Source organism: Lepus europaeus, chromosome 19, assembly GCF_033115175.1.
Source record: "Lepus europaeus isolate LE1 chromosome 19, mLepTim1.pri, whole genome shotgun sequence".
Lineage (NCBI taxonomy): Eukaryota > Metazoa > Chordata > Mammalia > Lagomorpha > Leporidae > Lepus > Lepus europaeus.
The window spans coordinates 17,592,390-17,612,294 of record NC_084845.1 but is presented as its reverse complement, the minus strand read 5'-3'; the positions used below and the strand labels follow the sequence as shown (position 1 = coordinate 17,612,294).

At 51.0% G+C, this 19,905-nt stretch overlaps 1 protein-coding gene across 1 annotated transcript in view; it reads right to left on the bottom strand.

The window, feature by feature from the left end:
- The window catches only part of RHPN2 (rhophilin Rho GTPase binding protein 2), a 64,523-nt gene that overhangs the window by 14,787 nt on the left and 29,831 nt on the right, over positions 1-19,905 (bottom strand). Inside the window, exons 4-11 of the mRNA XM_062176670.1 lie at positions 18,112-18,187; positions 8,896-8,973; positions 8,400-8,524; positions 6,433-6,599; positions 3,876-4,063; positions 3,336-3,492; positions 1,636-1,755; positions 101-295 (exon numbers count right to left, since the gene is read on the bottom strand). Of these exons, the coding sequence (XP_062032654.1) occupies positions 101-295; positions 1,636-1,755; positions 3,336-3,492; positions 3,876-4,063; positions 6,433-6,599; positions 8,400-8,524; positions 8,896-8,973; positions 18,112-18,187 (1,106 nt within the window). The remainder of the gene's footprint in view (positions 1-100; positions 296-1,635; positions 1,756-3,335; positions 3,493-3,875; positions 4,064-6,432; positions 6,600-8,399; positions 8,525-8,895; positions 8,974-18,111; positions 18,188-19,905) is intronic.

Genomic DNA, 19,905 nt, shown 5'->3' with positions numbered 1-19,905 from the left:
GCACGCAGCAAGGGTTCGCCCAGCTCTGCAAATACAGACTGTGTGCAGCTGAGCACCCTGCCTCTGCACCCCACACAGACAGCCTGCCGGGGTCACTCACACAGAATGTCGGGAGCATCAATCAGGGTCAGGATGTCGTCTTCCTCTTGGTGCTGGGCGTACTTGAGCCGGGAGCGCTGGTGTGCCGCAGACAGCACCTCCTGCAGCACCTCGATGTTGCGCAGCTTCCTGCACAGGCTGGCCTCCCGCACCGACTCCTCGTGGAGGGCGATGGCTCTGCGCAGGTGGGACTTTCCTGCAGGCGGAAAACCACCACCCACGTGACAGGTGAATGCTTCAGGGACAGCGAAAGGGCCCTGGGGTCAGCCCAAGGAGAGGGAATTCTCCTTTCTAAAGGACCAGCCTGGAATATGCCTACTAGTATCTATTAACATTCACCCAACAACTCTCTACTGTGTGTTCCAGGAGCTACAGATAAACCAAACACTGCCCCCTCATCCACAGGCTTTACACGCTAGGGGCTGACGAGCAGATAATGAACCAGACAAGCTGCGCATCACAGATGGTGTGGAGACGAGGTTACACAGGATAAGGAAGCAGGGCAGGCAGGTGGGGCATAAGAAGGCTGGCCGTGGGAGCTGTCCCTCTGCGGTGGGGCCATCGAGGAAGGCTTTTCTGATCAGCTGGCCTCTGAGCAGCCATGTGGGCAGGTGACAGAACATTCCTGTAAGGAGGAGCAGCAGGGCAGGTGGCCTGGGGCGGGAGCAGCCTTAGGGGTCCCAGGACCAGCAGGAGTTGAGGGATGTGGCTGGAAGGACACAGGTGTAGGGAATGAGGTCAGGGGCCAGGTCACCTGTGAGTTTACAAGTTCTGGATAATGACGTTTGCTTTTCCTCTGGGTGAGAAGGGAGCCCATGAGGGTGCGAGTAGGAGTGATGTGATCGGACACCTGTGACCAGACTCCGAAGGAGCATAGAGAGGCAGGGAGAGCAGCTACGAGCAGGGCAAGCTGCGTGCCCACTCCTTCCTCAACTGTAGAACGGGGACCACGGGACCAGAGGGCTGTGCAGGGCGCAGGGGAGTCAGAGTGTGCGTGGACACGACGTGTGTTGGACTGGGTGTATGTCTTCTAGGGAGAGTCAATGGGGTTAAGAAAGACAAGTGTGCAGAATCCAGGGTTTCCAGCTGGCACCCTGAGGGGGATGGAGCTGCCATGACCAACATGGGGAAGGCATGTGCCTACGCATGGATGTGGGTGGGTGGGTAGAGGGGCTGGAGGAAGTTGGGTTTGTACAAGGAAGGAGATATGCATGCTGAGACATGGTGGGGACCACGCCAGCGCAAGTCATCACCAGTCCTCAGGTGTTCCATGTGATGAAGTGGAGGCATAAGAAATGGGCAACAAGCTCTCCTGCATCACGGTGGCAAAGCCCATCCGTGGAGCACCTGAGTGCTGGAGTCCTCCAAGCCCTGGCTGCAGGGTGGGAGGCCTGAGACTCTCAAAATTCAGGGAACACAGCTCTGGAAGCCCTGCTCTTCCAAGCTCTCCCCCTGGAGACCGGTCCGGGCTGTCCACGAGCAGGGCTAGCTGACACAGTTAGTGGGACATGGCTCTGGGGCAGGGCCCACACATACCCAGCTGCCGGCGCTGCTGGTCGTTTTTCAGTGTGGCCAAGGGCGTGAGCCCCTCTGGCATGTGGTGGTAGAGCTGGGACAGGCACTTCTCCTGGTGGTCCTCATCCGCGCCGGGCTTCACTGCGACAAGAGCCACAGGTTAAATCCCCTCCCGTGGCTGTGGCCGTGGCCTCTGAAGATGGCGCCGGAGACTCACTTAGAGGTTTCTCTTTCAACTACATCTCCGGGTTTGTCTCATTTTTCACTACACGTTCAGGATAACCTGTTTGCCTTCTGCCCCTGGACATAGCCCAACAATCCAGGCCCTAGCCCCTGGGTGCAGGATGTGGCCCCAAGCCCCACACACTACCTCCTCCAAGTCCCCCACTGCTCAGAACCTCTCAGCATAGCCCTAGCTCCGTCACTGCCCAGCATGAGGGCCTCTCGTGGCCTCCACAATTTCAAGGATAGCCCCTCTCTGCAGCTTTCCTGGTGCGTAGCCCCCTCTGCAACCTCACCAAGCCATTACCCAATGGCCTCGGCTCTGTTCTCACGCTCGGACCCCATGCCTGCTCTTAGCTGTTCTTCCCCACTGTGCTGAGCTGGAAGTCCAGGCCAAATGCCACTGCCTCTGAGACACCATCCATGACTACACAGTGGGGCCCAACTGCTTCGTCATCTGTGTCTCTACAGCAACCACCAAGGCACTACACTCCCATTTGTTTGCATTGGAGGATACTTCAAAAAGCTCAAGACAAACCAGAATTCAAGATCCTATCTTGGAGCAAAAAATAAAAAAATGTGGAATCCATGCACAATGTTCTTCTTCATGTGCATTTTCCACAAGCTTTTTGAAGGCCTTTATTTGTCCTGCCTGGAAGATGATACAGTCCCAGGAACTGTGGCTCTCACTTTCAGGAAGCCAACGTAAGGCACTCTTCAGCTTTGCATGCTGGTTCTTAGCTTTCGCCACAGTCCTGCAAGGTAGGTCTTCCTCTTACCCGCATTTTGCAGATGAAGGAAGTGAGGCACGAGCAGCTACACAACCGGTCCAAGGTCACACAGCTCCAAATGCAAGCAGTGTGGCTCCAGAGTCTTAATTACTCTGTGGCTGCTGTGGTTAGCACTAATTATACCCCAAATCTCACCCGATCCCTAGAAGAGGGCCCGTACAAGCGCAAAGGCCAGAGAGGCACTTACCCCAGAGTAACCAGATGCCAAAAACTTAGCAATATTTTAATGCAACTTAAAATATATCAAAATAAATGCAAAAAAAAAACCCTGTGATGAATAAACATCAAAATTTCTTTTTGCCTCGGGCTCCAATAGGGCTCAGCACAGATACGTAAGATTCCTGTCTTTATTTAAAATTTTGACCATCACAGATTCTATGCATTAGCTTTGATTCATGTAAAATATTACCTTAAAATGCTGCTGGCTTTGATTCCTGAATTTTTTGCACCCCTTTAGGTTCTAGAATCCAGGTGAAAAGTCACCTGTTTGATCCCTGGCAGAATTAACACCACCTCCACCCCTGTGAGCTCTCAGCTCACCCTGGCCTGTGGGATAGCTGCCTGGGTCAGCGTGTGCTCCCAGCCTCTGCCTCCCTGCTGTGAGCATTGCCAGGGCAAGCAGGCCACTCCTATTCAGCCTAGGATCTTTCTGCAGCAGCCAGACCACAACCCGACCAAGCCCCAGCACCCCGAGTCCCCAAGTCTTACACTGATGGTCGATGAGCAGGGTGGCAGTGAAGTAGTGGGCCAGTGCCCCATAGTGGTGGGCCTTCACCCGCGCCACGCTGGCCCAGGAGTAGGGGATGTTCTCTCTCACGGGCACCTGGCTCATGGCCGCATGCAGCTGCTGGTACACCTCTCCCACCTGAAATAGAAGGGACGCTGGGGACGGCAAGTCCAGCGCAGGGGCCCTCACACACCCAACTGCAGGACTGGGGCCCTTTTTCCCAGGCGGCAACCTCTGCCCGAGGCCACTCCACAACCTGGGAGTGCTTCTAAGAGACTCCTCATGCTGTCAATGTCAGAGTTAGCAGAGGGCTCAGGCAACTGGCATCAGACTGGTTTTAGGCTAAGCTGCCGATGGAAGCAACCATCTGTATGGCAAACACTGACACTCACCAAGAAAACACAGGCCAGTGGCCCCAGCTGGGGCGAGCTGTGGCCAGGGAAGCCCCTGCTGCTTCCAGGGGCACCTGCACCAACACATCCCGCCGGCCTTCGGAAACCGCAGATCCAGGGAGTCCTCACCTTGGCCGCTTCCTGAGCCACCTTCACCAGCGCAAAGAACTCATTGCGGATGCCGGGAAGGCTGATTTTCTCAAACACGCACTCCTGGGCCTGCGCAAGCATCATTTTGAGCAGCACGCTGAGCATGGCGGGGCTCATGTCATAACTCGGGGTATGTGTAAACGTCTCTTTCAGGTAGTTTAAAACCCCTAAAATTGCAAACATTGTACTTATTAGATTGGCGATCATTATTTCACTGAGCTGCTACAGAGAGCATGACAGACGCAAAGACGTACAACTGGTGTCCCGGACTATCTCAAAGGCCAGTCTGCTCCTATGGAAACCCTAAGAACTGTAAGCAGAGACAGCAGACGGCTGCTCAGAGCGGCCTTATTCACAAAAGCCAAAGGGTGGGAAGAAAACCCATTGTCCACCGACTGATGGATGGTCTAGCACATGGTGGAGTATTTTTCTGTCTGAAAAAGGAAGGAAAGCCTGACACACGCTAAGACATGCATGAAGTCATCATGCTTGTAAAAGGACACATGTATGATTCCACTGCAATGACATACCTGGACTAGCAAATTCACAGAGACACAGTACACTAGAGGTACCAGGAGCTGGGGGAAGGTGAAGACAGGGGGTTATTGTTGAATGAGAACAGAGTTCCTATGATGAGAATTTCTGGAGACAGATGGTAGTGATGGTTGCATAACCACAGGAATATGCTTATTGCTACTGAAACGCACACTCAAAAAAAATGGGTAAAATAGTAATTTTATGTTAGATACATTTTACCACAATAATAATAAAAAACTGGATTCTCTCTTGCAAAACATATCTGTAACAAGTAAGGAATCCAGCCTGCCTCCTGTCCCTGTCTCACCTGGGACAAGTCTGAGAAATTTCATCTAGGACCAGGCACTCATCCAACGGAGGGAAAAGCAGAAACCAGACAAAGACCGAGGGGCTCCCAGGAGGCTGTTCCCCAGGAGCCCAGGAAAGACCAATCCGGCCCCCTCCACTGGAAATGTTCAAGCTGTGGCCCTTGGCTGCCTTTCCTATGCTTTGGGAAATTCACTGTTTCGACTGACAGTCTGGAGCTGAAACAGAATCTGCCCCATGAATCCCATCCAGCTGGTTCCTCAGGTTTCGTGGCCCCACAGGAGGCTGTTTACTCCCCTCGGGGCTCCCTCGGGCTCTCCTCTCTTCTTAAGCTTCCCTGTCTGCGGCTCTGTAATCCTGGAGGCAGGTCACTAAGGGTGTGTGCTTGAGACTCCCCAGAAAGACAGGCAAGTCCAGAAAAGGATTCACAGAGACAGAAACGCCACATGGCTTCTTAGCACAGCATTTCAGCCTAAGGGACCACTGTCTCTTTAAAATCGCAGAAAGAGGGAGAAAAAGAGAGAGCAAGACAGACAGCAGAAAGCCCTCATCAATTGGTTCACTCCCCAAATGCCTGCAACAAGTCTGGGCGAGGGCCAGAGCCGGGAGCCAGGGACACAATCCACATCCCCCATGAGGGTGGCAGGAACCCAGTCATTTGAGCCATCTCCACTGTTTCCCAGGGTCTGCCGTGGTCGGAAGCTGGAGGCAGGAATGGAAACCAGGCACCTGGATATGGGGTATGGGCAACCTAACTGCTAGGCTAAACGGCTGCTCCAGAACCATCACTTAACACAAGACATTTTATGAAGTCCTTCACAGGCTTGCACAGCCAAGGGAGCATCCAGAAGGTTCTATGTATGTGTATGTGGGGAGGTAGTAATTCCACCCCAAAGCATAACAAGGAACAACATAGAAGGCCAGAGGCTGTGGGGTCCACCTGGGGGTCAGGCCACGGTCTGTACTGTGCTACTGCTCTTGCCCTATGCCCCATGCTCTGAGTTTGTCCCCAGACAAGGCCTTGCCAGCAGCGAGCAACACTGTCCCTTTGGCCACACATGCAGGGTTGCCCACTCCACCGGGTCTGGTGACCCCTGTCCTCTATGGGTGGATGCTAAGCTGCTGTTCTCTTCCTTCCTGCGTTTGCTTCCTACCAGAGGGGGAAAAAAAGGCTGAGGTGGAGAAAGTATTTGGAAATCCCAGAAATAGACAACACCCTCCTGTTAGGTACCCTCCTGTCTACATCACTAAAAACCATCTAAAAACTTGAGCTGCCTTAGATTTGTTTTCTGAAAGGTATAGGATGTAAATAAGTACATCTACAAAGATACAAGCAAAAACTGGCAGAGAAAGAGGGTTAGGTTACCACCAGCAAAGGAGGGTCTGTCCAGCAATGTCTGCTCGCCTGTCCCCCAGTAGTGAGATGTAGGGCCAGTGGGGCCTGGGATGGGAGAAATGGCCACAGAGGGCTGGGTGCGTTGCTATCACTTGTCTGGTGCAGCTACCTTGTTTTAGCCTCAGTATACAAGCCGGCGCCACAAGGCGGAGGACTAGCCTGTTAAGCCACGGCGCCGGCTGAGCTCTCAGCCTTCTGAGGACCCCTAGGAAGCACCCACACCCTCTCTTCAGCTGAGGCACGCTGTTGCCGCCTGGCGGGGCAGGGCTCCGTCCAGGGGCCCCTGCAGACACACACCTGCGGCTCTCTGGAAGGCGTCCACGGCGCTCTCCAGCCCGGCCTGCGTCTGCCGATTGCAGCGGGTCCCGATCTGGGTGTAGAGCGCCCCCACGTTGAACAGGATGCTGGCCTTCTCCAACAGCAAGTTCTGCTGGCTGACCGGAACCCCGGTGAGGGAGTCGTACCTGTCCGCAAGACACGTGCCGTGAGGACACTGATGACTTTTAGGCGTGAACACGGACAAAACTCATTTGCTGAATGAAGTCCAGAGATGCACATGCAATGAGGCTTTTATTCCCAAAATGATGAGCACACAGAATAAACAGCCACCCCACTCCACCCCCAGTCACACACGCAAATGATCACGACATCCTCCAGCAGGTGACTGGAGAAACACACCATGATACACCCAGACGACGGAGGACCACTCGGCACTAGGAAGGAATGAGCTGGCGATCCATGGAAAGACGTGGGAGAAATCAAACACACATGACTAAGTGAGAGAAGTCATCTAAAAGGCCACCTACTGTACGCATCCAACTATGTGGCATTCTGGAAAAGGCAAAACCATGGAGAGAGTAAAAAGATCAGTGGTTGCCAGAGGGAGGGGGAGGGGAGGGAGGAACTGGCAGCGCCAGAGGACTCTAGGGCAGAGCTGCTACGTGTGAGACCACAACTCTGGATACGAATCCGCATACATTTGCCAAAAACCACAGAATGCATGCGGGTCCTTTAAAAAGTTCATGGAAAATGGGATGAAAAGTAAGTGGAGGGGCCAGCAATGCAGCGCAGGGGGCTAAGCCGCTGCCTGTAATGCCAACATCCCACATGGGAGCACCAGTTCGAGTCCCAGCTGCTCCACTTCCAATCCAGCTCCCTGCTAATGCACCTGGGAAGGCAGATGAAGATGGCCCAAGTGCTTGGGCCCCTGCACCCACATGGGAGACCCAGACTTGAGTTCCTAGCTCCTGGTTGAGCCCTTGCTGTTGCAGCCATGTGGGCAGTGAACCAGCAGGTGGAAGATCTCTCTCTCTCTGTAACTGTGTTTCAAACACATAAATAAGTCTTCCTAGGGTTACTTTGGCCTGAAGTCCATGCACAGTTCTCTCCCAACAGGCATATTCCAGGGCCTTCTCAAGTACTCCTAGTCCAGGCTAAGGCATGGACTGCAGGCAACCACAGCCTGGCAAGGCAAGTTTACCAACTGTAATGAACAGAGGGCCGTGGCGGCAGACGGTGGGGCTGAACGCACATGGGGCCAGGGGATACGTGGGAACTTGACAGTCTCCGCTCGATTTTTCTATGAACCTAAGACTTCTCTTAAACAATAGTGCCTGCTAAATATACACACAAGACTTCTCCTAATTGAAACCTAAGCCACTGCCAACCCTTTGTAGTTCTGCCTGAAGTCACAGTTTTTAGGTTCACATGTGAACCAGGAGCAGGCAGGGAGCTTCTTCCTACTTCCGGACTAAGGAAAAAGCCCCCGTCACCCCCTCCCTGTCCTTCCCGCTCCTAAGCACGCTCAGAAGAGAGGCACAGCTCCCCCAAGGCTCCCAGATAACACTCATCTTGGCAATTCTCAGCTGTCAAGAGGAAGTCAGATGTCCAGCCTCTGCTGGTAAAACCTGGGCTAATTCTGCTCGCTGCCTGCACACTGGGACAAAACCCGATGCCCACCGGCACTGAAACCGGGCTCCTTGTTCATTCCACCCCAGAGCCCTGGTGTTTCCCCAACGCCGGCACGATCAGGAAGGAACTCCGCCTCTCCCTGGCCCCCTTGTGCTGAGAAGCAAGGGGCCTCGCTCTGTTGGAGCCATAAACATGGATTTCCTGCCCCCATTCTGGATGCTGCTGCTACACTGGGTTATGTAGGAAAGAGGTGCTGCAATGCAGAAGGCTCATCTGGGCTGCACAGACCGCCCCCCACCCCCACCCCCAATGGCTGATGCAGGCAAGCACCCAGGCAGACCTCAGGTACCTACCAGGTAAACAGAAGCCCCATCTGGCGGGTGGGCGGGAAGAACCGGCTCTCCACAAATCCCAGCTGGATGAAGTAGGTCATGAGCAGCTCCACCCCAGCCTCATCCCGGCTGGGGGTCCGACAAGCCTGGAAAAACCGCCGAGGGGGTGAACAGAGGGGCACAGAGCAGCCAGCCCAGCAGTGCACCCACAAGCAGGCCTCTCTGGCTCTTTCTATGGTGTGTGGGCCATAAGCACTGGGAGGGATGGAAAGGGCTTGGGAGGAATCCAGGATTCCTGGAACTTGGCCCTATACCTCCGGGTGAGCAGGTCTCTCCCGTTCTGTGGTTTTCTCCCACAGCAGGTGGAAGGAGTGAGTCTAACAGCCCCTCCCCCTCACCGCCAACCATCTTCGGTGCTGTGAGACCCCAAGTCTGCTGCCACGGGGGTACTCTGAAGATGGAGCAGGAGCAGCAGCCGCCCCTCCCGCCCCCTCTCCTACTGCCCACAAGAACGTACCTGTCTCAGATCCATAAGGTCTGCGATCTCATCTTCATACAGATAGCTGTCTTCACTGTAGTGCTCCAGGATGAAATCCTTCGAGAAAATGAGACACGGTAAGATGTGATTCAGCCGCAAGCATGTTTTGTGTGTACCGTGACCCTCTTTTTTTTTTTTTTTTAAATATTTTTTATTTGAAATGCAGTTAGAGAGACAGAGAGGGAGACACATACACACACAGAGGGGTTGGGGGGAGAGGGAGAGAGGGAAAGAGAGAGAGAGAGAGAGGTCTTTCATTCACTGGCTCACTCCCTAAACGGCCACAATAGCCAGGGCTCGGCCAGGCTGAAGTCAGGAGAAGAGCTTCCACCAGAAATCCCCCATGTGGATGCAGGGGCCCAAGCACCTGGGCCATCCTCCACTGCTCTTCCAGGCATGTTATCAGGGAGCTGGATTGCAATTCGAACAGCCAGGATTCGAACAGGTGCCCCTATGGGATGCTGCCACTGCAGGTAGCAGCTTAACCCGCTATCCCACAACACCAACTCCAACTGTGACCTTGTTTTAAAAAAGAAAAAATGCAGGATACAGAAAAAACTCAGGAAAGACTGTGATTTTCAGAGTGGGAGGATTTGTTTTCTTAATTTTGTCCATTTAGATTTACAAATATGGCATTTGTTGCCTTAGTGAAAAGGAAAGTTTATGCTACTTTCTACTCAAAAATATTGTTGCAACGGGAAACCTCAAATAACTCTGGCTAACATTACAGTTACTCGGGGGCTAAGACCTTTACATTTTGGGGTGTCCTCAGCACTCAGGCATAGGGTCTTTCTAGCAAAGGAAACTTGAGTCTGGGGACCACTGTAGGGACAATGCCACCTCAGCGTCTGTGATTGGAACCTTCGTGAGAGCAGCTCTGGGCATCTCCACAAATGCAATACCCCAGTAAAATCCCTGAGCCTTAACTGGGTCAGAACCACCCTGAGAGTTCATTGTATTATTCAGCAACCAACCAGTGGGCACTGCACAGAGCTCCCTCCCTCACAGGGCTTCTATTCTCACCAGAACAGAGAACAGTATTAGGCATAACTGATAATTAAGTTACACAGTACATAGGCTGAGTAGCCCTTCCGCCAAATGCTTGGGGCCAGAAGTGTTCTAGCTTTCAGATTTTCTTTTCCAGGTTTTGGAATATCTGCATATATGCAATGAGATATGCTGAGGATGGGACCCAACTGTAAACACAAAATGCATTTGGTTTTATTTGCATCTTGTATGAGAGTACTTCAGAAAGCTCTCATAAGGGGTGGATGTTTGGCACAGAAGTTAAAGACACCCTTGGGAAGCCTGAATTGGACTGCCTGGGTTCAAGTCCCAGCCCCACTCCTGATTCCCGCTTCTAATGCACACTTTGAGAGGCAGCACGTGACAGCTAGAGTAGTTGGACCCCTGCCATGTACATGGGACACTCAGATGCAGTTCTGGGCTCCTGGCTTTGGCCCGGCCCAGCCTTGGCTATTGTGGGCTAGTGAACCAGCAGATGGAATACCTCTCTGTGTCCACCCTTCTAATAAAATGGAAAACATTTTTTTTAAGTTTTTGGAAAATGGAATGCAGATTATTTTGATGTTGAACATTGTAAAAGCCATGTATATGAGGGAAGATCAAAAATTCGTGGAAAATGTTAATTACAAAAAAAAATTATGCATGGCTTTCAAAAAAATTTTACACCACAATAAACTTTTAATTCTATTTACTTCATAAGCTTTTCTTTTTAAAGAGCTATATACTGCTTAGTTTATTTTCTTGTGATGTCCTTTAAAACATTTTGTTATTTTCATTTTATTTGAAAGGCAGAGAATCCTCGGTTAAGCACTTCCTTCCCCCAATGCCCACAACACTCCCAAGGCTGGGCCAGGCTGAGGCTAAGAGTCGGGAACTGAATCTGGGTCTCCCATGCGGTGGCAGAGACCCAATTACTTGAGCCATCCCCTGCTGCCTCTCAGGGAGAACGGTATCAGGAAGCTAGAACTGGAACCGGAGCCAGACTTGGGCCCAGGTGCTCCAGTACGGGATGTGGGCACCTCAAATGTCATCTTAACCTTTGTGCCCAAAGCCCACCCCTCCACAAGCATTTGGAAAGGTCCTCGTACACACAAACTATATATAATATTTTAAATAATTTTGTGCATTAAAACAGTTTCAGGGTATGGAGTTTTCCACCTGCGGCATCATATCCGTGCTCAGCAAGTTAGAGCTTGCAGCTCTGCAGGTGTTCAGGTCAAGGATCCTCAGTATTGTAAGAGTAGTATAACAGGCATCAAGAATGGTCCTTTTAGGAGCCAGCACTATGGCTTAGTGGCACTGGAATCCCATATGGGAGCTGGTTCATGTCCCAGCTGCTCCTCTTCCAATCTAGCTCTTTGCTATGATCTGGTAAAACAGAAGATGGCCCAAGTCCTTGGGTCCCTGCACCCAGGTGGGAGACACGGAAGAAGTTTCTGGCTCTTGGCTTCAGATTGGCTCAGAGCCAGCATTGCAGCCATATGGGGAGTGAACCAGCGGATGGAAGCCCCCTCTCTCTGTCACTCCCTCTATCTGTAACTCTACCTCTCAAAAAAACCTAAATAAATAAAATCTTTATAAAAAAATTTAAAATGGCTCTTTTTTTAGAATGGTTCTGCACTAGACAGTGGTTCAGTTATGTTTCCCCAAGTGCCTGCAAGCATCTTTACATGCTGTGCACAGTAAAGCGCCTTCTGCTTTGTAGAGACACACACACTCACACAAACACACATACACACTCACACAAACACAGACACAGACACACTCAACTCACACATACACACAGCCTTGTGGACAAAAATCAAGTCTTTACTTAACGACTTTCATTTTTTTTTTAAACCTAGCAGTGTATCAAACCTATGCCATAAAATAGTCTAGAACATGACCAACTTTTAATGGCTCTATAATCCTCCAATGTAATGAGTATACAGCTCATGCAATCAACAAATACACTGAACACACCTGTGAAAAGACCCTTGGTGGTTCCCAGGGTTTTATGACTGAAGACACCATCCCAATGACCACCCTTGGCGCACACCTCTGACTAGCCCCTGGGGACAAGTCCCTAGACACTGTCTCGCTGGGTCCAGGGACGTGCACAAGTTCCTTATGGTCTTTGATCTGCTCATGTTTAACACAGGGCTTCCTTATGGTTTTATGATGCTGTTGCAGATTTCCTTGATGTCTCAGAGTGAGGATGTCTGGAATCAGCTCCTCCACTAACATAATGGCCATTTGTAACATCTGCAATGGCTTCTAAAGGCTACTGTGTTCATCAGTGATGCTAGTTAAGGTGAGGATAGCCTGAAGGTCAGAGTCCACCTGGGCTCCACCCTCCCTGGCACCCCCAGGAGCAGTGGTAAAGGGGTGACCAGATGTCCTACCAACTTCTACTTCAAATGAAATTTGGCAAAAATTTCTCAAAAGGGGAGAAATTACACTTAAAATAAGAAATTAAGAGAAACTTTGTTTATTTCATACAAGTCAAAGAAAATTATAAATGTGTTCCTAGCTTTTGAAACTTATAGGATATGTGAAATCTACTTAGTAGGATAAAAAATAAGGCTATCTACCACCACTACTAGTATTTAGCATAATTCTGAATGATCTCTAGCTAGCAAATTAGAAAAAGAGCACAAATATCAGAAAGGAACAAAATAATATTTTTTGACAAAATAAATATGCTTACAAAACCAAAGGAAGTCAATGGAAAAATTACTAAGTGGCCAAAAAGTTGATATATAAGTCAGTAGTAACAAAAGTCAATAATCAGAAAAATATAAGAGAAACAATCACTTTGACAATAGCCAACAGAAGTACAATATGCCTGGGATTATAAAAATTAACTAAGCAGACATCTATTAAGCTTTACTGAAGAATCTAAGTTATTTCATTCTTTCATTTACTCATTAAATCACTGTCAGAAAAGACAGGCATGGCCCTGCCCCGTGCAACTTGCCATTTAGGGGTAGCACTGTGGTGCAGTGGGCTAATCCTCTGCCTGCAGTGCACCGGATCGAGTCCCAGCTACTCCTCTTCTGATCCAGCTCTCTGCTATGGCCTGGGAAAGCAGTAGAAGATGGCCCAAGCCCTTGGGCCCCTGCACCTGCGTGGGAAACCCGGAAGAAGTTCCTGGTTCCTGGCTTTGGATTGGCTCAGCTCTGGCTATTGTGGCCATTTGGGAAGTGAACCAGTGGATGGAAGACCTTTCTCTCTGTCTCTTCCTCTTTCTGTCTGTAGCTCTACCTCTCAAATAAAAAAAATAAAATCTTAAAAAAAAAAAAAAAAAAACTCGCCATTTGTTGGCCTCCACAGTTAGAAATGCATTCATAGATGAAAATGTGCAGTAACTGTAAAGGTGCAACGCTGTGCAATCACACAATTTCTGCCAAAGCCCAAAAGTACTGTTTCAGGGGGAATTTAGCAAACTATGGAAGAAAAAACATGGGACCCAAGCCAAGAACATTTAGAACAGCACAGCACCAAAAGAGGCTTGCTCTACTTGGCGTGAAAACCCACAGGGATAATACAATGGTGAGAACACGACGGAAGCAGCTGTGGATCATACACTGGTGAGAAATGGCTTCACGGTGGAACCAGCTATGGGTCAGAAACAGGCTTAAGCAGATGTGAGGACCAGGCAGATAACGCAAGCCAATGATGTCAACAGAAAGGCGGCTGTCAGATCCCACTTTGCCATGGACTGGCCCTGGGGCTTTGGACAGGTCACTTGGCTGTGCTGAGCCTCAGCTGCCCACGCTGTGAAATGGGATAATGTCCAGGACTCAGAGGTTGGAGTCGATATGTTCAGTAGTTTCCCAACATAAATGGGGAAGACTTAGCCTATCCAACAGGTCTAGGTAGGATGGAGGTGGCACACATATGGTACAATTGATGTGTGTTTAAGAAGGGGTGATTATGGTGCAAAATACCCCAGAGCCACTGGAACCACAGAGCTGGAGGGTCAAGGGGGTGAAGCAGCTATGGAACCCAGGAAAGGTGGGCACTGAAGAGCCAGCAGGAAAGGGCTCCCCCCACCCCCCAATCCTGGCCATGCAGCAGGAGCCTGTGACGGAGGAGGGGGATGGGGCAGCAGCGGTTGCCACCCAGCACTCACAGTCCCTTCCCAAGGCAGGCCTTACCCCTGCTATAAGGAAATACCTGCAGCTGAGTAACTTACAAAGAAAAGGGTTTATTTGGTTCAGAGCTTTGCAGGTTCAAGGACACGGCACTGGCACTGGCTGGGCTCTGGTGAGGACCTCAGGAACAATGACCTCACAGTGGGAGCACATTTGAGGGTGAGAGGGGTCACAGGGCAAGACAGGAAGCCAAGGCTTGCTCTTTGACAACAACCTCCCTTCAACAGAACTACATTAATCCGCTCCCTTCCAAGGCTCTCCTACCAGCCCTATCTCTTAAAGGCCCCACCACCTCCCAACACCACCATGCTGGGGACCAAGCTTCCAGCACAAAAACCATTGGGGAAACAAATCACATCCGAACTACAGCAGGGGCGGGGACGGTGCACCCCGAGAGAGAACACTGAGCAAGTTACAGAAGGGATTAGTTTATGTGCCATGGTGCTTCCAGGATGTTCTGTCAGGATGTTCCCAGTCAGAGAAAATAGGCTCTATTTAAAATCAAATCAGTACAGGGGCTGCAACATGTTAAAACCCTGGCCTGTAGAGCTGGCATCCCATATGGGTGACAGTTTGAGTCCCGGCTGTTCCACTTCTGATCCAGCTCCCTGCTAATGTGCCTGGGAAAGCAGCAGAGGATGGCCCAAGTGCTTGGGCCCCTGCAACCATGTGAAAGACCTAGAAGAAGCTCCTGGCTTCAGATGGGCTCAGTTCCACCAATTGTAGCCATTTGGGGGAGTGAACCAGCAGATAGAAGCTCTCTCTCTCTCTGCTTCTACCTCTCTCTGTAACTCTTTCAAATAAATAATAAAAATAAATAAATCTTTTAAAAAAATAAAATCAGTACAAAACAAAACTTCGATTTCTGGGAAGGGAATTAAACTTGATGGTGCTTTTTAGTGAAGCTGCCCTGACTGCTACATATCACACCGTCCTAATTAAGCCAGCAGAACCACTTCTGCCGTGTGTGCACTGCCGGTGTGCACTGCTCTTCAGGCACAGATGCGGAAGGGAGAAAACAGAAGTCCCCAAACGCTCTCATTTTTGTATGACTGTCATTTGTGGTGTCCCTTTTAGGCTACAAGGACATGGTTGGCAGCCCCAGCTGAATAGCAGTTGGCCATGCCCACAACATGTGATTTTTTTTTCACTTGCTTTTATGTGGAATTCGGCATGTGACCTATTGGGTTCCTTACGGATGTCCATGAAATTCCTAGGTTTCTCCACGAGAGTCCCCTGCATTCTTGTGCTCCAGCACCAAGCAATAGACAAACTAAATCTGCAAGAAACTGCTTTGCAACAGCATCTGCAGCCACCTCTGTAGACATGGGGATTTGCGAGTCCAGGCAGTCTGGGGAGGCGGCAGGAGGCGGCTGCCCCTGAATTTCCTTCTACCCTGAAAAGCAACTTGCTGGTAAACCTGAGTCCTGCAGAATTACCAACTTCCCTTCTAGAACTCCGAAATAAACCCCAAACTCAGAGGGGCCAGCACCAGGATTTAAACAAAGCAGCAGTGAAAACATCCATCCACTGCCCTGGGTGGATGGCTCACTCGTGGCAGGGGACTCACTGTCTGCGTTTGAGAGTGGATGTGTTAGGTAGGAAGTTAGGTATGAGCTTATGTGTGTATGACAGGCCTAAAGAGAAGGCATCTGTGTCCAGCATATGCATCTACATCTCAAAGTCATCTCCCGACAATGTTTCAGGGGCAGCCCAGCCCTCGAATCCTGCCCTGCCCCCTTCTACCTGATAACCTGCCAGGTGGAGGTCCCCACCCATTCTGCCTGACAAATCTTCCACAATCTCCCAGGTGCAGCCCAGTATCTGCATTTCAAACACCCTGCTCCAGATCCCCATTCTCTAGGGGGTCCTGCCCACCCTTCCTCTGAACCCAGGATGGTGCCAACTAGGCTTCCTCCTGTCTGATACCTTGAAGGGAAAACTCAGATAGGAGCTTCTTAATATTTACAGCCATAAAATCCTTTGTTCCAGGAGATGTGTGAAGACAGAGACCCATCTCCTTAAAAACCCCTGGCCTCAACCGGACTGCGCTCAGCCCTCTGCCTCTCTGCTGAGCCGCCCGCCTGGCCTGCCCAGGTGTAATCTCTCTACTCACCCATGTAACCTCACTCCCCACCTCCCCAAGTCCGAGCGACTGGGCACTCTCAGGTCCTTTCTGGAGAGGTGCCCATCCGTTCTTACGGATGTCCCTACCCTAATAAACCTTGCTATTTTACCTCCCACTACTCTCTGTCTCACGCCTGAATTCTTTCTTGCGCGAAGACAAGAACTCTGCATTTCCTCTGGTAACAGATGGAAGTCAAGTGCAGGAGCTTTCAAAGTACTGCTTTCACAAGGATCAATTTTGTCATAGCCAAAATGCCATGGTAACTTTCTTCTTTTCTAGGTTAGTCCAAGGTGAGTCAATGAACAAGATGCCTATAGAAACTAGTCTTATTTTTTAAAAATGTATTTACCTGAGAGGCAGAGAGGCAGACAGAGCTCCTATCCATTGGTTCACTCCCCAAATGCCTGCAATGGTCCCTCAGGCTGGGACCAAAGCTGGGAGCCAGGAGTTTAATCCTGGTCGCTCATGTAGGCAGTGGGAACCCAATCAGGCAAGCTGTCCCTGTTGCCTTCCAGGGTCTGCATTAGCAGGAAACTGGAATCAGGAGCCAGAGCCAGGAATTAAATCCAGGTGCTCTGATGTGGGATACAGGCGTAGCAGGTTGCTTCACCAAATACCCATCCCAGAAACATAATTCTTCCTGCAGAGCCAGCAGCCCATGTGGGCACCAATTTGAGCCCCAGCTGCTCCACTTCTCTTTTTTTAAAGATTATTTATTTATTTGAAAGGCAGAGTTATAGAGAGGCAGAGGCAGAGAGAGGGAAAAAGGGAGAGAGAGACAGAGGGAAAGGGAGAGGGCGAGCTCAATCTTCCATCCGCTGGTTTACTCCTCAGATGGCTGCAACGGCTGGAGCTGTGCAGACCCAAAGCCAGGAGCCAGGAGCTTTTTCTGGATCTCCCGCATGGGTGCAGGGCCCCAAGCACTTGGGCCATCTTCTACCGCTTTCCCAGGCCATAGCAGAGAGCTGGATCAGAAGTGGAGTAGCCGGGACTCAAACCAGCGCGCATATGGGATGCTGGCACTGCAGGTGGTGGCTTTACCCACTATACCACAGCACCGGCCCCTGCTCCACTTCTGCTACAACTCCCTACTAATGCACCTGGGAAGGCAGCAGAGGATGGTCTAAGTGCTTGGACCCCTGCCACACATGTGGAAGACCTGAACGGAGTTCCAGGCTCCTGGCTCCAACCTAGCTCAGCCTCAGTCATTGTGGCCAACTGGGAGTGAACCAGTGGAAGGAAGCTCTCTAACTCTGCCTTTCAAATAAATAAATAAATAAATAAATGAGAGAGAGAGAGAGAGAGAGAGAGAGAGAGAGAGATCCTGTCCGATCTACAAACTCAAGAATATGATGGGTGGAATGAAATAAACCAGAAACTCCAGTTATTCAGGTATTTAAGAGCAGTGAATTGACAGCATTGATTTCCCTTGAAATACACCAGGGATGCACAGATGCACAGATATGTAATACAGCGACCACAGCAGCATGTTCATAGAAGACTCTAGGCGGAGTCACTGCAAAATTTTTCCAAGTTTTCCATAACTTGGGAAATTTTCATAATAAAATGTTGGGGAAAAAAATTCTAACTATTCTTTCAAAAGCATAGCCTAAATTGGCTATGGACACAGCAGGAAGATCCTAACATAAGATGTAGTTTGTAAATTCAGGAGCATGTCCACCACAGACCCTCTCTGCCACAGCTCCCAGCGGAGGTCGGCCTGTGATTCCGACCTGTCCTCTCCAGGCACCCAGGAGCTCTGGACGTCCCCAAAGAAGAGAGCAAGAATATCAGGGACAAGCACCCAGACACCCACTGACACTTGGCCGTTGGGCCCCAGGCCACTGCAAGGGACACACAATTCCTTTATTCTCATCTGGGGCACACAGCTTTGAGATTTACCTTGAGGACGACAGAGAAGTCAACGTCTTTGGTTTCCTTCAGGCCGAGAGGAATCAGGGGAATGGTAAAGGCCTCCCTGAAAGGAACACAACAAGGTCCATGAACACCCCCAGCCTTCCCCCAGCACAGGGTCCATGAACACCCAAGCCCCAGGCCCAGCGGCCTAGCCCAAGGCCCTACCCCTCTCCTCATGCCAGTCTAGCACACACCTGGCTGACAAGTTCATGTTCCATAAGGTGACTCTGGCAATGCACCTCCCTCTGTTCTCAAAGGGATCCCAGCTCACTTATGACTTCTGATACCCCAGCCTAATACAGGAGGCCCCCTCACCACCTCGATCCTGATGTACCCCTCCATCCTGGAACCTTCTTGTTCAACCACAGTGCTGAGAACTTCTTGTGCAGCAGGGTCTGTGCCTGGGGTACTCAGGTACTGATACCCCACAGGGCACTCCACCTGCCACTGGGCCTTCCTCAACAGCTCCCCCCCCCCCCCGGCCCTTACTCTTCTCCTCTGCCTCCTCTCATCACTGCAGTGGGTCCCACCTCTCTCCAACAGCCCCCATGTTCATAACCCAGGGTCCTTTGCTGCCTCCTTTGGGGACTGCACCTGACACCTACGTGCACCTGGCTCCCAGCCTAGGGGCAGACCCTGGCTTGGCTTCAGCTCCACCCCCAGGAACCACTGGGTCACCCCACAGGTCACCCTGGGAGTACAGCCTGAGCCTACATTCCTAGGGGCAGGGCCAGCAGGAAGTGCATCAGGCTCAGGCACTGTTTTGCAAACAGGGACTTAGCCCCCTGACCTGTAACAAGAGACCTCCTTGGGCTGTTCAGCCCAGCCCAGAGAGAAGGCCAGGAATGCAGGCTGGGTGAGTGGACAATGCAGCTGTAAACTGAAACTGCCCCCTGTGGTGCAGCTGTGCTAAAAGCAGGTGATACCCAGCCTGGGTGTGTGGCTTCCCCAAAGTTCCTCCTGGGAAGCCCTCCCTCAGTGCCCTCCTGTCCTCACACTATGCCGGGCTGAAGGCAAAGTCTGCTCTCTCCATGACTGTCCAGGTCACAGGAAGAGGAGCAGTGAGTGTCCAGCACACCCACACCAGGGCATGCCAGCCCCAGTGTGGCCCTAACATGTTGCCACAGGGCCTCCCTGAGTTTTCTGATCACAATAAGAACATTGCTTTCCTGCCTACCTTACAGAAGCGTTTAAAAGATCCAGTGCAAAAAAGAGACGATCTACTTTGAAAACAGGACACCAGTGGCAGGTGGCATTTGAATGTGCCTGTCTCTTCTCTTCTCTCCCCAGTGGCACAGGAGAGCAACTGTGACCACTCTACAGAGCCACAGTGACCACACAGGGGACATCAGTGCACATCCCAATGGGAAGCTCCCACAATGGACTCCCCTGCTCTCGCACACAGCGAATACAAGCACCAAACAACCTTCACTTATTACAGAAGTTTGGCCCTGCCTTGCCTTCTCGAGGAACTTGGACTTGATGGGCAAAACCCTGGAATTTAATGCAGGATGCAGGCTGGGAAAACCTTCTGGCTAGCTGTCTAGATCCACTCTGGGAGCCCCTGGGTAAGCGAGCCGGCAGGCCTGGCTGTCAGGGAGGGAAGGACGCCTGCACCAGGGCTTTCCCTCTGCAAGATGCAGCGCCCGGGGTGCCACTCAGGGGATTAGAATCAGGAAGTGCACATTCCAAGGTGACTCAAAGTCCCCAAACATCGCCCTTCTGTTAATCCAGGGAACAATTTTCTGATGGAGTGGCCCCTGGGGTTGCCTACTTGAG